This window comes from Oncorhynchus keta, chromosome 22, assembly GCF_023373465.1.
Source record: "Oncorhynchus keta strain PuntledgeMale-10-30-2019 chromosome 22, Oket_V2, whole genome shotgun sequence".
NCBI lineage: Eukaryota > Metazoa > Chordata > Actinopteri > Salmoniformes > Salmonidae > Oncorhynchus > Oncorhynchus keta.
Genome location: NC_068442.1, coordinates 37180732 through 37196403, shown reverse-complemented (window position 1 = coordinate 37196403; position 15672 = coordinate 37180732). Strand labels below are relative to the sequence as shown.

The window sequence follows — 15672 nt, the reverse complement described above, 5'->3', positions numbered from 1 at the left end:
GTTTTCATGTTAGTTTGCCTATTGAACTTATGAGCCAAGTGAAAAGGATACTTGAAATTCAAATCTTTTCGCCAGCTCATTTTGTCACTCTTGACTGAAACTACACAGGGTTTCTACACAGTCAGGGGTGAAACAGTGAAACATAGATGCAACAGTGTGCCAACCTTTGAGCAATGACTCTGGAAGCACAACTCATATCCGTCTTGTTTTTAAAAAATCTAATAATGAAGTTAGCTTTATGCAACGTCTTTTTGAGTGCGGACCCAATACACTTTTTTGTTTGTCTGAATGTGCGGTTTTTACCCACCAGCCAAGCTTCTGGGAGAGTGCCAGGGTTCCCATTTTGATTACGTTTCATACAGCACCCGTTCGAATACTGTGAATATTTTGTGTATTTGTGCTGTGTAACCTAAACCCTGGACTAACGTTTCTTGAACATCTCATGTTGATATTTGCTCAGATCTCTTTGGTACTCTGGACCCCTTTGGAAGCAGCACTGCTTTTGGAGGCAGTAACAGCTCATTTGGCAGCATCAGTAACAGTGGGTTCGCAGACTTCAGCCAAATGTCAAAGATCAGAGACCCAATGGAAGGAAGAGGAGGTTTCCCAGAATACCAGCAGGTATTTCTACTAAAGACTATGAACTTTTACATTTTATTTATTTAATCATTAGACTGCACAATTCCTTTCCAGAGGTATTTTTTCTAACTTCCTGATTTAACACCTTCACTGCACATCAGTCTTGATATGATTTGGAACTTATGGATAGTTGTGAAGTTACTGCTATTAGCTTCAGCTTTGGCATCTGAAGACTCATATATTCTCTCCCTTTCTCCCTCTCTCCTTTTCTCCCTCCGTCCCTCCCTCTCTCTCTCTCTCCCTCCCTCTCTCCCTCTCTTCCTCTCTCTCCCTCTCTCCCTCTCTTCCTCTCTCTCCCTCTCTCTCTCTCTCCCTCCTCTTCTCTTCTCGTCTCTTCTCTCTCTCTCCTTCCAGTCGGGGTTTGTGGAGGACCCATTCAGTAGGAATCAGGACGGCCCAGCTCTGCCGCCCAAGATGAGTGTTCCCCCCAGACCCAAACCTCCCAGTGGTGAGTGAGGCCCGAGGGGAAACAGGGAGAAATAGAGGTGGAGTGGAGGTGTAGGAGAGAGAGAGACGAGGGGCAGATAGAGAATGAGAAACAGAGAGAGGGAAAGAGAAGGAAAAAAACTAGAGGAGGGTGAGGTTGTGGGTTAACCAAGGACGGGTAGTGCGTTAACCAAGGATGGGTAGTGCCTACCTTCTAGGTTTCACTATGAATAATACTACTTAACACCTTGTACCTTGATTAACAGTACATTTCGCAATATAGGTCAATTTGATCTTGGTTCTGTGTTATAGAATTGTGATGGTTTAGTATCCCTTGGCCACTTCCCCTGAACCTCTTGGAACTACCCATCCCGGATCCGGGAGAATTGTGATCAACTACACTAATTAGCAAAGCGCAACGGTCAAAAAATATTACTAGAAAATATTCATATTCATGAAATCACAAGTGAAATATAGTGAAACACAGCTTAGCTTTTTGTTAATAATCACCCTGTCATCTCAGATTTTGAAATGATGCTTTACAGCCAAAGCAAGACAAGCGTTTGTGTAAGTTTATCGATAGCCTAGCATAGCATTATGTCCAGCTAGCAGCAGGAAGCTTGGTCACGAAAATCTATCAAATTATTTGTTTACCTTTGATGAGCTTCGGATGTTTTTACTCACAAGACTCCCAGTTAGACAGCAAATGTTCCTTTTGTTCCATAAAGATAATTTTTATACCCAAAATACCTCTGTTTGTTGGTCACGTTATGTTGAGAAATCCACCGGAAATAGCGGTCACGACAACGCCGAAACAAATTCCAAATGATATCCATAATATCGACAGAAACATGGCAAACGTTTTTTATAATCAATCCTCAAGGTGTTTTTCAAATATCTATTCGATAAAATATCAACCGGGACAATTGGCTTTTCAGTAGGAGCGAAAGGAAAAATGACTACCTCTGTCTTTTACGCAATAATCACTCTGAGAGCCCTCAGCTTGCCACTTACGCAATGTAGTCGTTTACGCTCATTCTTCAGCATAAAGGCGTGAAACTACGTCAAAATGCTGTAGACACCTTAGGGAATACGTAGAAAAAGGAATCTGGTTGATATCCCTTTCAATGGCCAATAGGGGTGCATAGGAATACAATGGTTTCAAAATAAGAGGCACTTCCTGATTGGATTTTCCTCAGGGTTTCGCCTGCAATATCAGTTCTGTTATACTCACAGACAATATTTTGACAGTTTTGGAAACTTTAGAGTGTTTTCTATCCTAAGCTGTCAATTATATGCATATTCTAGCATCTGGTTCTGAAAAATAGGCGGTTCACTTCTTTTTTGTAACAGTATTGTTATTGGAATTTCACAATTTTCACCCATATTAAGAGATACAACAACAGAGACAAAGCACACCAAAAAACACATACACACATGCATATACACATATATATGCGTATACACATACATACACACACATACATACACACACACACATACATACATACAAACCACCCACACCCATACATACGTAAACCATTTTCCTCTTCCCGCTCGGTGCTTCTAATAGGCGGTTTAATTTGGGAACGTTATTTTTCCAAAAATAAAAATAGTGCCCCCTAGTTTCAAGATTATTAATGGTCTTTCTCATCTCATTGTAAGTGTTGCCCTCTTTTGCTTGGATCTTCTAGTGACATAGTCAGAAGAAGCTTGTGAGGATGAATGGCGTGGCTCATCACATATCTTCTGACTGTTAGAGCCTAGTTGACTAGAAGGAGTTGTAAGGGCCCTGAATACCCACTAGGCACACGCTGGTTGAATCAACGTTGTTTCCATGTCATTTCAACAAAATTACGTTGAACCAACGTGGAATAGACGTTGAATTGACGTCGGTGCCCGTAGGTAACACTCAGCTGGTGTCGCCTCCTCTCTTACCTCCGCATGAGTAGAGTAGAGTATGCTAGTCAGTAGTCATAGATCAAACAGCGATGGTCAATGCAGCTTAGAAAACATGATAGGATCTCCATGAGAACAGATAAGAAGAGTTGATCATCTCATTCTCCTTTTTAAGATCGAATAAACAGATCAGTTTTGCAAAGAGATGAGTCCAGTTGACTATGCAGTAGCTCTGCTCAACTTAGTAGCAATGTAGCTAGGCCTAATATGCATTTTTAGCCAGAACGTTACTTAGTAAAAGTGTTATGTCACCATTTAAGCCTCCCAAAGGATGTTGAATGGACCAGGGTATTCAGGATTTCACCACTTACTATTATTGGTCCCCCCTCATGGTAAACCATATATTCAATATGCAATGTAATTATTACAAAGTAGAACTTAGATGCATATGAGTGGTTTATGTGCTGAATTACATGCATGAAATGAAATTAAAATTAAGAAATGAATTGTAACTAAAAATCCCCTATCTTTAGAATCCTTACTTGACATTATTATTTGATGCCAAGCTGCATGGAGAACACAGAGCATCAGGTCTCACAGGAGATGATGAGTAAGAACAACAATGTTCTCAACCCCACCCTTCCCCACTTCCTCTCTTTCCACCCTGTGTGTGTGTGTGTGTGTGTGTGTGTGTGTGTGTGTGTGTGTGTGTGTGTGTGTGTGTGTGTGTGTGCGTGCGTGTGCGTGTTTGTGTGTGTGTGTGTGTGTGTGTGTGTGTGTGTGTGTGTGTGTGTGCGTGTTTGTGTGTGTGTGTGTGTGTGTGTGTGTGTGTGTGTGTGTGTGTGTGTGTGTGTGTGTGTGTGTGTGTGTGTGTGTGCAGGCACGTGTGTGTGCACACTCGGGTGAGAAGTGTGGCTTTTTGGCGACCTCTTGCCCGACTCGGGTCACACTCTGTGCCCTGGCCAATAAACACCTTTCACACCTGGTTTTATAGAATCGTGGAAATTAAATAATATGGGTAGAGAAGAATCTGCAACATACAGTAGATAAGTGAAAGGTCACTAGCGTAGTGTGGTAGTTTGATGCTGATATCTTAATGTTTCTAGGTGGTTTCTGAAGTCATTACATAGCAATACTTTAGATTTTTACGAGATACAGTCCATGTGATTTATGTTATGAGAATCATGTCAGAACCTTTGTTTGTGGGGTTCTGAGTTGTGCCTTGTGCATTACATTGATAGGTAGCACTAATGATGTGCTGGTATTTTGGAACAGGGTGGAGCTGATGGTATGTGGTAAAGACTATGTTCTATTATGCGAAAGAGAAACTGAATGCCTGGCTGTTCAGTGGGGCTGTGAACTGCTATCCTTGACAAGCCGGGTATAAATAACAGTTTGATTGGAAATGTGGTCAACACCTTCAGAAGCAACAACAACCAGCACTATGTTCCCATGGCCCACTGACTGTGCCAGCCGAGGTTGGCCTACAGAGAAACATCACTACCATGTTAACATGAGCCTATTTTAGAGTAGTTTCGGTTCTTTGTGAAATGATTTATATATTTATATGTGGAAATAAAGGTATGAGGATACAATACGTTGGCATAAATAAGACCAGGAGTTTTTCCTCACATTACCAGGAATAATTTTGGTCCCTACACTTTTAGCTTTTAGAAAAAACCTGCTATCTAGAACCTAAGGGTTATTTGGCTGTCCCCAAAGGAGAACCCTTACTGGTTCCAGGTAGAACCCTTTTGGGTTCCATATAAAACGCTTTCCATAGAGGGTTCTACATGGAACCCAAAAGGGTTCTACTTGGAACCAAAAAAGGTTCTACCTGGAACCAAAAAGGGTTCTCCTTTGGGGACAGCCAAATAACCCTTTTGGAATCTTTAAAAAAAAGTGTAGTCAGAAAACACTGCCGTCCCTAGGGCCTTGGAGTGGCATCACCCACCGAGGAGAGATCTGATGAACTTGTGAACTGAATCCTCTGTTGGTTATGTGGGCAGAAACTCTACCCATCTGCTCGCCATAAAACCCAGCATAAAAGAGGAAACTGCTCTCGCCGTGTATTTTGGTACTGGGTTCATGCAATATACTATATGGCCCATCTAATTTAATGTGTTTAATTCATACCATGCTGGCATATTGTTTCATTACAATTTTGTGTGTATGCGATGGTGTTGTTTGTCTACTCTCTCTATTTCGCTTAAGTTGAGCTGCGTGTGGCATTTGGTGCAGACAGTGATCACTTAATACCTCAAGTTGTCCCCGTAACCACATATTTAATCTTTGAGACATCAGTGTAACATTTATAGTTCAAATGGGAGTACACCATATCTGTTGGGGAAATGACTGTGTCCTTACTGTCTCAATGTCTTCAGGTAAAAGCAGCCCTGTCAACTTGCCTGGAGGAGCGGGTGACTTGGCCAAGCCCTGCGACCCCTTCCAGCCGTTCGGCAGTGACGCCATCGACCCATTTCAGAGTAAAAAGGGGGTCGGAGACCCCTTTAGTGGCAAAGACCCTTTTGCTCCTCCTGCCTCAAGTAAAGCCTCTAAAGACCCTTCCTTGGGTTTTGCAGACTTCAGCTCTGTAAGTTGAGCTCAGTGATACTCTCTCTCTGTCCAGACCAGTCTTTATATACCTAGCCACTACCTCGCTACTTCTAGCTCCCACAACGTTTAACTGAAGCATCTAGAGAAGAGCAGACGACAAGGCTCAGCCTGTCTATCTAGACATTTCTGCTGCATCTCATCCTGGCCTCCCCTTCACTGTGCAGATGTCTCTGTTTGTGAATAACCTACCTTCACTCCACACAAAGACCAGAGCCAGGCATCTGTCCAATCAGACCCATGGCATATTAACCACCATGTAACAGGCTAACTGTTCAGACCTATGGCATAATCCATAGCAATAACTACTGTTCATGATCACTGATCATCTGAGCGTGCGTTCCAACCCTACCTCATATCTAAGATGATGACACTAGCTGTTTCCTGTTGAAGAAGGCTCACTTTTCTGTACTGTGTTCTGATTCTGGGGGGGGAATTTCTCTCAACACATGCATTGTTGTTGGTTGCACACCACCTACAATGCATTTGATGTTGTGCAGTAAAGCACAGGAGCTGCATTGAAGAAGTGATACCCAGTACTCATGCAGGCAAGGGTGTCAGCCATTTTTGTGGTTTGATGTGTACGCTGCGATCGGAACATTTAAACAAATACAAATATATTTTGTTTGCTGCTAGTTAGCATGCTATAGCGCAGGGGTATTCAACTCTTGTCCTATGAGATCCGGAGCCTGCTGGTTTTCTGTTCTACCTGATAAATAATTACACCCTGATTAGAGGGGAACAATTTTTAAAAAACGCAGTTGAACTGGCTTTGAGGTCCAGAGTTGAGTTTGAGGGCTAAAACAAGCGCACTTGGAAAGTATTATATCTCTGGCAATCCTATCTGGCAGTTCAATAAGTGGATTCTGGCAGAATGTGAATTATTATTCAACCAGCCAATGGTTGCTTTAAAATCAGTGTTGTGCTATGGCCTGGGCTGTCTGTGAGTACAGTTACATTCACACTATTATTATTGTGGATAGTCATATTAATATAATACTTTGTTTAAAACGTTTGCATGCTTTGCAAGAAGAACAATTTCCCTAATAATCCTGTTTCCATGAACACATCTGAAATCAGGCTACCTGATGGGACTTAAATAAATACAGATAATTGGCAATCACAATAAATGTTCTACCACAGTGACCATGTTATTTTTGCAAAGCCTATTTGACTCTGAGTTCGGACATATAAAGTTTATATGTGAAAACGACACTACATGGACAAACGTAGTGTCTCGGCAAACATCTCATTCTAAAATCATGGGCATTAATATGGAGTTGGTCCCCCCCTTTCTGCTATAACAGCCTCCACTCTTCTAGGAAGGTTTTCCACTAGATGTTGGAACATTGCTGCTATAACAGCCTCCACTCTTCTAGGAAGGTTTTCCACTAGATGTTGGAACATTGCTGCTATAACAGCCTCCACTTTTCTAGGAAGGTTTTCCACTAGATGTTGGAACATTGCTGCTATAACAGCCTCCACTTTTCTAGGAAGGTTTTCCACTAGATGTTGGAACATTGCTGCTATAACAGCCTCCACTTTTCTAGGAAGGTTTTCCACTAGATGTTGGAACATTGCTGCGGGGACTTTCTTCTATTCAGCCACAAGAGAATTAGTGAGGTCAGGCACTGATGTTGGGCGATCAGGCCTGGATCGCAGTTGGCATTCCAATTCATCCCAAAGGTGTTTGATGGGATTGAGTCAAGTTCTTCCACACCATTTCTGTATGGACTTTGCTTTCTGCACGGGTGCATTGTCATGCTGAAACAGGAAAGGGGCTTCCTCAAACTGTTGCCACAAAGTTGGAAGCACAGAATCGTCTAGAATCTAATCGTATACTGTAGCGTTAAGATTTCCCTTCACTGGAACTAAGGAGCCTGAACCTCCTCCACCAAACTTTACAGTTGGCACTATGCATTGGGGCAGTTAGCTTTCTCCTGGCATCCGCCAAACTCAGATTCGTCCTTTCGGAATTCCAGATGGTGAAACGTGATTCATCACTCCAGAGAATGCGTTTCCACTGCTCCAGAGTCCAATGGCGAGGAGCTTTACACCACTCCAGCCAAAGCTTGGCATTGCGCATTATGATCTTAGGCTTGTGTGCGGCTGCTTGGCCATGGAAAACCATTTCATTAAGCTCCTGACTAAGAGTTCTTGTGCTGACATTGCTTCCAGAGAATGTTTTGAACTCGGTAGAGAGTGTTGCAACCGAGAACAGATTATTTTTACGCACTTCAGCAGTCCCGTTCTGTGAGCTTATGTTTGGCCTACCACTTCGCGGCTGAGCTGTTTTTTTGCTCCTAAACATTTCCGCTTCACAATAACAGCATTTACAGTTGACCGGGGCAGCTCTAGCAGGGCAGAAATTTAACAAACTGACTTGTTGGAAAGGTGGCATCCTATGACGGTGCCACATTGAAAGTCACTGAGCTCTACAGTAAGGTTATTCTACTGCCAATGTTTGTCTATGGAGATTGCATGGCTGTCTGCTAGATTTCATACACCTGTCAACAACGAGTGTGGCTGAAATAGCCAAATCCACTCATTTGAGGTGGTGTCCACATACATTTGGCCATGTAGTGTGTTTCTAAGATGCATAATTCAGTTTTTTGAATTCACTCGCAGATAAGAGGGAGGCTTGCACTAGGTGTTATAATCGGCGTATGCTTACTTCGTTTTTTAATTTGTTTTATTTTACGCCAATTAAGATAAGCAGAGTAAAGTGTTTACATGACTATTACCATACTCGGCCTACTACCATAATCAGTTTAATCTAAAATGATTAGTGTGCATGTAAATGTACTCAGTGAAGCATAATCCAGCATACTCATATTTGAATACTTAGCTCCAATCATCAGCAGTCAGTCAATCAGTCACTCAGTCAGCCAGTCAGTCAGTCAGTCACTTATTAAGTCATTCAGTCAGTAAGTCAGTCCCTTATTAAGTCATTCCGTGAGTAAGTCAGTGAGTCAGTGTGTGCCCTAATGCCAGGCTAGGCCATAGAGGGAAGCCAATCCGGTGTGGTTTAGTGACTGACAGGTCCAGGTCACTGGTCTGGCTGTGGGATCTGTTGACATGGGAAGCAGCAGTATCACTACTCAGCTCTCAGTCCTGAGTTCTTACCCAGCATGTCTATGGTGTGTATCAGTGATGTGTGTCCTACTAGTGTGTAGATGCCGTATCAGTTTGTCTTTTCATGAGGCTTAGTTTGCTCAGCCTGGTTAGTGTTGGTCTGCTGCATGACATTGGTAGCATAGATCCTACTTTACCATCTCTGACTTGTGCCAAATTACTCCCAAAGTAACCAAAACATTTTGAACAGAATCAGCTGCCTGGATTTTATTGAAACTAAAGAGGCATGGTGTTCCACAATAAAGATATTATCTATAAAAATACCATATCATATAATAATATAATAATAATATATAATCATATATTAACTTGGCTCCTGAATTGAATGATGAATCATTTGAAACAAATGTAATGTATCTATTAAACGCCTCAATGGATTCTGTTCCATACTTATTTTGGTGAGTCAGAATTGAAGGCGCTCATTTGAGTCTGACATCTGAATCAGATCTAAGGTTGGTAAAGCAGTGTCTCCTGATATGTGTGTTTTGGTATGCATGGGAGAGTTCCTAGCTCGACTTTGCTGTGATCCTTACACAGGCTAGATCTCATACTATCACTTTAACAGATTAGGAAAATGTCACTTTCTTCCTTTCCATTTTCTCCCTGCATGTCACTGTTGCATGATATCTTAAATATGCTTTTAGTTGCTTGTTCATTGTCACTTGGGACCAAACTGAAAAGTCCTCCATGTTGCTTTGTCATAGTTAGTTGTATCTTGTGGTGTTTCGAAGTGTGCTCGGTGTAAAATGGATGGTGATGTGCGATTGGTGAATTATTTCTTTGGTGTTTTATCATTCATTTTTCTCTCGCAGGACCAGAAAAGGTTAAGGTAAGAATGTGGTCAAATTGAATAGTGGCTTGTTTTGTGTTTTGGTCTCATACATTAGGCTCTGAGCACAACCACTTAGGTTAAACAATAAGAAGCACCTTTCCTCCAACAGCAGAACACACTTGAATTGAATATTAAAGTAAGGATAGGGATAGGTCAGTTAGTGTGTGTCTAGTGGTGTGTATATTTTGTGTGTGTGCTGATGTGTGTATACGTTGTATAGTTATAAGAGCAGATTAGATGGTGACTATGAAATCTACAGTCATGTACAGTATATCCTCTTACTGTAGCCAGGCAAACATGGAAGTTTACCCTTTATATACAGTGTAAGGTTCACTAAAATGCAATAATCTGTCAAGACACCTTCTAATGTATGTGTTTTGTATATGTGTGAGGGATGAATAATTTGTATGTTAAATGCCTCTCTCCTGTTCTCTCTAGTTTGGAAATGAGGCTCAGCAACTGGAGTGGGCGAAGAGAGAGAGTGAGCGAGCGGAGCGGGAGCGGCTGAAGAGGCTCCGGCAGCAGGAGCAAGAGGACTTAGAGCTGGCCATCGCTCTCAGCAAGGCCGAGATGTCCCACGGGTGATCTGGACTGGACTGGACACCCACACACACACACATCCCACTGCACAAAAACTGGTTGAATCAACGTTGTTTCCACATCATTTCAACAAAAAATAAATACATGTGATGACATTGAATTAACGTTGAAAACTCATTACATGTGTAAAAAGTCAGTAACATAAGGGTATTTAGTATTTTTTTCAACTAACCTTTACCCTAAATCCAATCCAATGACATATTTTTTGTTGATTTCATGTTGAGTTCACGTTAGTTGACAACTTGAAGAAATGTAAATCAAAACTAGACGTTGAACTGAATTCTGTGCCCAGTGGGATGCCCACGCACATAGAGATACAGACACAGACACATATAGACAAACACACACATAGAGATACAGACACATATAGATAAACACACACATAGAGATACAGACACATATAGACAAACACACAGATAGACATACTCTTACTAGCATTACTCGTGCACATACACATGCGTGTACGACTCACACACCATACCCCATCACACTGTGAAGGACCTGGAGCTGGCCATTTCTCTCAGGGCCGATGTGCCCAACACATGTCCGCTTCCTTAACCACACACACAGACACACACCACCGCCACAACACACATACACACGCCATCTGATACGCACACACAGAAACACACACCTCACCACACAATCTCTGGATGGACAAACTCTCAAAGCAAAAAAAAATACAAAACAGAACTTTTGGGGTTATACTGGGCCCTGTGGAAACCAGTGGAGTGGTGGTGTAGTGGAGGGGAAACGCAAGTAAATGCAGTTTACCAACCTTTTTTATTTTTTTTGTGACAGTTAATCCACCTTTTGCGGACAAATGCATTACTTTTTTCACCACGACCGGTGATCAGAGTTTACCAACCTATTTTTTTACCACTACATCACTGGTGGAAATGGAACTGGATCTGACTTTACGGTGGTAGGTTGGAGTTGGAGTGGGAGATTGAAGCCAACAATCACAATCTCTCTTACTGTTTTTAATTGATAGGTGGGGAGGGGAAAAGATGATGACCCGTGGTTTTAGAATGAACTGATGCACTGTTTAAATGCACTATAGAGGCTGGCTCAACATGAAAGATGTAAAGATGAACATAATATGTGTTGGTTTGGTGAATGAGCATTAATCGCAGCTGGAGCTCTGACAGATGTGAAGAAGGGAATTCCCAAAGGTTATGCTGGAATGCTTATTAAGATTGAGACATTATTTTAGTATTGGTTTATTATGTGAATGTGGCAAGCCAGTGGCAGGGTTCTTCTTTGACTGGCTACTGTAAGTGTTGTGTGAGAGAGAGGTCTGTTTGGACCAGAACAAACTGTACAGATATATTTTCCTTCTCTTTGAGTGTGAGATAGTAGATGCATTGTTTTGACAATAATTCAGTGCTTCTTCAGTGTGCTAGGAAGAAGGAATAGGAAGAAGGAATGGGTACTTAGCTGTGCCTCCTCTGAAAGTTCAAGTAAGTTCACAAAGCTGTGATGTATATCAAACAACAACCAAAAAAGGCGAGATGAGGGAAATTATTTCAAGTTTTATTATAGAGTTTTTTTATAATATTTTTTTTCACTATGTGATGTGTTATTTTATTATTTTATGTATTATTTGTTAAAAGACAGAAACATTTTGTTTATTACGATTCTAGTTGAAAAAAAGCTGCCAAAAATTACAAACCTACAAGCACAAGCTGCAGAGGTTAAAGAAAGTTAGAAATGGCCTGTGGTTTTCTTCAGCTAACCATCAATAATATGCAAATTCATTAGGTCACATGAGTTTCACAGCTATAACTGGAATATTCCGCTGTTTACGGTACAGTGTGTCATAGTTTGATGTTACAACTTGGGCTCAACCACTTTTATTTATAGCTGCTTTGTCTTTTACTTGAAACTCCTTGCTGATGGTACTGCCTGCTTAGCACATTACACCTGTGAGTTTTACTTCACTTTCACCTTAATTAAGCTTTGAATTGAACTGAATAGAGATGATGATAATAGCAGCTGAGGTCCTAACCATATGAAAAGGACACTTACATTAATTGCCCCTGTGTTCTGTCTTTTCCTGTTGTACTGAACTGTATGTGTCCTACATTGACTTTTATAAGCTTCCATGTAATGTCATTGTTGTCACCTACTATTGTACTAGTCTGAGTGAAAAGACCTCATCTAACTATATGGAATGTTGTGAAAATGCATTATGAAAGTTACATCCCCTTTGGGTTGGGAAAGGACATGATTTAAGTTACAATTCAGTGGTATGGGCCATTAACGCTGCCACAAGGTTGAAATAGAAACCATCTCTCAACATTTATTTGTTAATGTTTACATATCAAACTTCTTTGCTCTAGTGGTTAAAACAGTGTAATTATATTATATGTGAAAAACCTGTTCTGGTACAGATCTGACCTTTAACTGTGCTGCTGTATATAGCTGACTCACTGGGCAAAAACTGGTTGAATCAATGTTGTTTCCACGTTGAATCAATGTTGTTTCCATTTTAACAAAAAAATGTATGTGATGACATTGAGTCAACGTAGAAAAAAGTAATCAACGTGAGGGAATTTGGTCTTTTGGGTTAGGGATAGGGTAACCTAACGAAGCAGGGGTAAATGAAACGCCTGAAACAAGATGCACTGGTCTTGACGAGAAGAAAAAAAACTGTTGGGGGAGGTTCTCTTCTGCACTGTTCAACCAATCCAGTAAATGTGGAGGAGGAGTTAAGGGTACCCCTAACCCTAACTTTTAACGTAAATCTAATGACATGTTGAATTTTTGTTGTTGAATTCATGTTAGTTGACAACTCAACCAAATGTAAATCAAAACTAGATGTTGAACTGATGTCTGTGCACAGTGGGGAGGTAACCTGTGGTCGTCTGCATTTGATCCTTGACCTTTTTGGCCCTACCTGTGGTGTTTTAATTACAGGTCAGACTCTCGAAGCTTGGGATGCCAACACTCCCGCCCTTACCCAGCATGCTGTATGTCAGAACCCCTGTAGTGTACCTTCAGGTTAGGGGAAATCCACAGTGAGGGTGTCAGCTCTCTGTTCATTGGTCATTTCATGGCCCTTTTTTTATGCCTTGAAAATATATCCATAATTTCTTACTCCATTCTTTGAAGTTAGCCTAGCGGTTAAGAGCATTGGGCCAGTAACTGAAAGGTTGCTGGTTCAAATCCCTGAGCCGGCAAGGTGGAAACAAATCTGTCATTATGCCCTTAAGTAAGATAGTTAACCCCCAACAACAACTGCTCCCCGGGCGCCGATGATGTCAATTAAGAGGGGTTGGGTTAAATTCGGATGACACATTTAGCTTGAAATCAGTCAGTTGTGCAACTGAATAGGTCTTCCCTTGATCTGACACTGTTGGATTGGTGAAAGAAAGGGTTCCATTATGTATCCCAATCACCCAACCAATCATGTCAGATTAGGGAGACAGGATGGAAGGATGCATTTTGAGAGTATTGAAATAGGGCCCAACACTACCTAGTGTTCTCTACATACTTACCACTCATGCTGTATTTTGTCTTTGATACCTACATTGTGCAATAGATTTTATTTAGTATTTTTCTCGTTGTTCGTGTGCTGAAAACACCTGTGAATCCCATTGGACTTTTAATATGTCTATGCTTTTAATACGAGTGCCCTCTGCCCCAACTTGGCTGAGTTTGATCATACATTCAGAGGTACATGCAGAGGCCTAATACAAGCCTAAACAGATTGTAGAGATTGTAGAGGACTTATCTTTTGTTTTTCTGACAACTGATCTGTCTTCTGAAGCTCGATGCATTCCTTTTTCTTTTGGTCTGCCTTTAATTGTCTTTCCGCTGTAGATGAGAAGAAATAATCAAAGCTGTCTTAAACGGTATATTATGTCTGTTATATTTGTCCCATAAGAAGTGAAAAAATGTACAACTTAAAACATTTTGAGGATATATGACTATACACTAAGAGTAAAAAAAAAATGCTTGGATTTATTTTAAATGTTAATCCTATGTACATGGTCATTGTTTACTAGAATAAACATTTCATTTAAATAAATAGGTCTCATGTTTTTTTGTGGTGTTTTTTTATTTAATTGATTTTCCTTTTGCATGTGCACTGAGTACAGTTGTGGCCAAAAGTTTTGAGAATGACACAAATATACATTTTCACAAAGTCTGCTGCCTCAGTTTTTATGATGGCAATTTGCATATGTTCCAGAATGTTATGAAAAGTGATTAGATGAATTGCAATTAATTGCAAAGTCTCTCTTTGCCATGCAAATGAACTGAATCCCAAAAAAACATTTCCACTGCATTTCAGCCCTGCCACAAATGGACCAGCTGACATCATGTCAGTGATTCAATCGTTAACACAGGTGTGAGTGTTGACGAGGACAAGGCTGGAGATCACTCTGTCATGCGGATTGAGTTCGAATAACAGACTGGAAGCTTCAAAAGGAGGGTGGTGCTTGGAATCATTGTTCTTCCTCTGTCAAGCATGGTTACCTGCAAGGAAACATGTGCCGTCATCATTGCTTTGCACAAAAAGGGCTTCACAGGCAAGGATTTTGCTGCCAGTAAGATTGCACCTAAATCAACCATTTATCGGATCATCAAGCACTTCAAGGAAAGCGGTTTAATTGTTGTGAAGAAGGCTTCAGGGCGCCCAAGAAAGTTCAGCAAGCGCCAGGACCGTCTCCGAAAGTTGATTCAACTGCAGGATCGGGGCACCACCAGAACAGAGCTTGCTCAGGAATAGCAGCAGGCAGGAGTGAGTGCATCTGCACGCACAGTGAGGCAAAGACTTTTGGAGGATGGCCTGGTGTCAAGAAGGGCAGCAAAGAAGCCACTTCTCTCCAGACAAAACATCAGGGACAGACTAATATTCTGCAAAAGGTACAGGGATTGGACTGCTGAGGACTGGAGTAAAGTAATTATCGCTGATGAATCCCCTTTCCGATTGTTTGGGACATCTGGAAAAAAGCTGCTCAGCTATGGAAACTCATTTCATGAAGCTCCTGACGAACAGCTCTTGTGCTGACGTTGCTTCCAGTTTTGAACTCGGTAGTGAGTGTTGCTTCGCGCTTCAGCACTCAGCGGTCCCTCCAACAGTCTTGAAGGAGTTCCCACATATGCTGAGTACTTGTTGGCTGCTTTTCCTTCACTCTGCGGTCCAACTCATCCCAAACTATCTCAATTGGGTTGAGGTCTGGTGATTGTGAGTTGGTTGAGGTCGGTTATCTGATGCAGCACTCCATTACTCTCCTTCTTGGTCAAATAGCCCTTACACAGCCTGAAGGTATGTTTTGGGTCATTGTCCTGTTGAAAATCACTGACAGTGTCCAGCAAAGCACCCCCAAGTGTCTTGTGAGACTCGGATGATCGAGATGATCTCCGCATGTGTGGTTCCCACCGTGAAGCATGGAGGAGGTGGTGTGATGGTGTGGGGGTGCTTTGCTGGACACTGTCAGTGATTTATTTAGAATTAAAGGCACACTTAACCAGCATGGCTACCACAGCATTCTATAGCGATACGCCATCCCATCTGG

At 41.5% G+C, this 15672-nt stretch overlaps 1 protein-coding gene across 7 annotated transcripts in view; it reads left to right on the top strand.

Annotated features, from left to right (window-relative positions):
- eps15l1a (epidermal growth factor receptor pathway substrate 15-like 1a) overlaps positions 1 to 14180 on the top strand; it is a 39672-nt gene extending 25492 nt beyond the window's left edge. For 3 of the 7 annotated variants that reach the window (XM_052475125.1, XM_052475128.1, XM_052475126.1), the window contains 4 exons: positions 461 to 621; positions 994 to 1087; positions 5349 to 5557; positions 9983 to 14180. In XM_052475125.1, the coding sequence (XP_052331085.1) occupies positions 461 to 621; positions 994 to 1087; positions 5349 to 5557; positions 9983 to 10129 (611 nt within the window). In that variant the 3' untranslated portion in view covers positions 10130 to 14180. Of the gene's footprint in view, positions 1 to 460; positions 622 to 993; positions 1088 to 5348; positions 5558 to 9524; positions 9542 to 9982 lie in introns of all 7 variants that reach the window. The other 4 variants (XM_052475127.1, XM_052475129.1, XM_052475130.1 and 1 more) reach the window with 4 other exon arrangements.
- The last annotated feature ends 1492 nt before the right edge of the window (positions 14181 to 15672 follow it).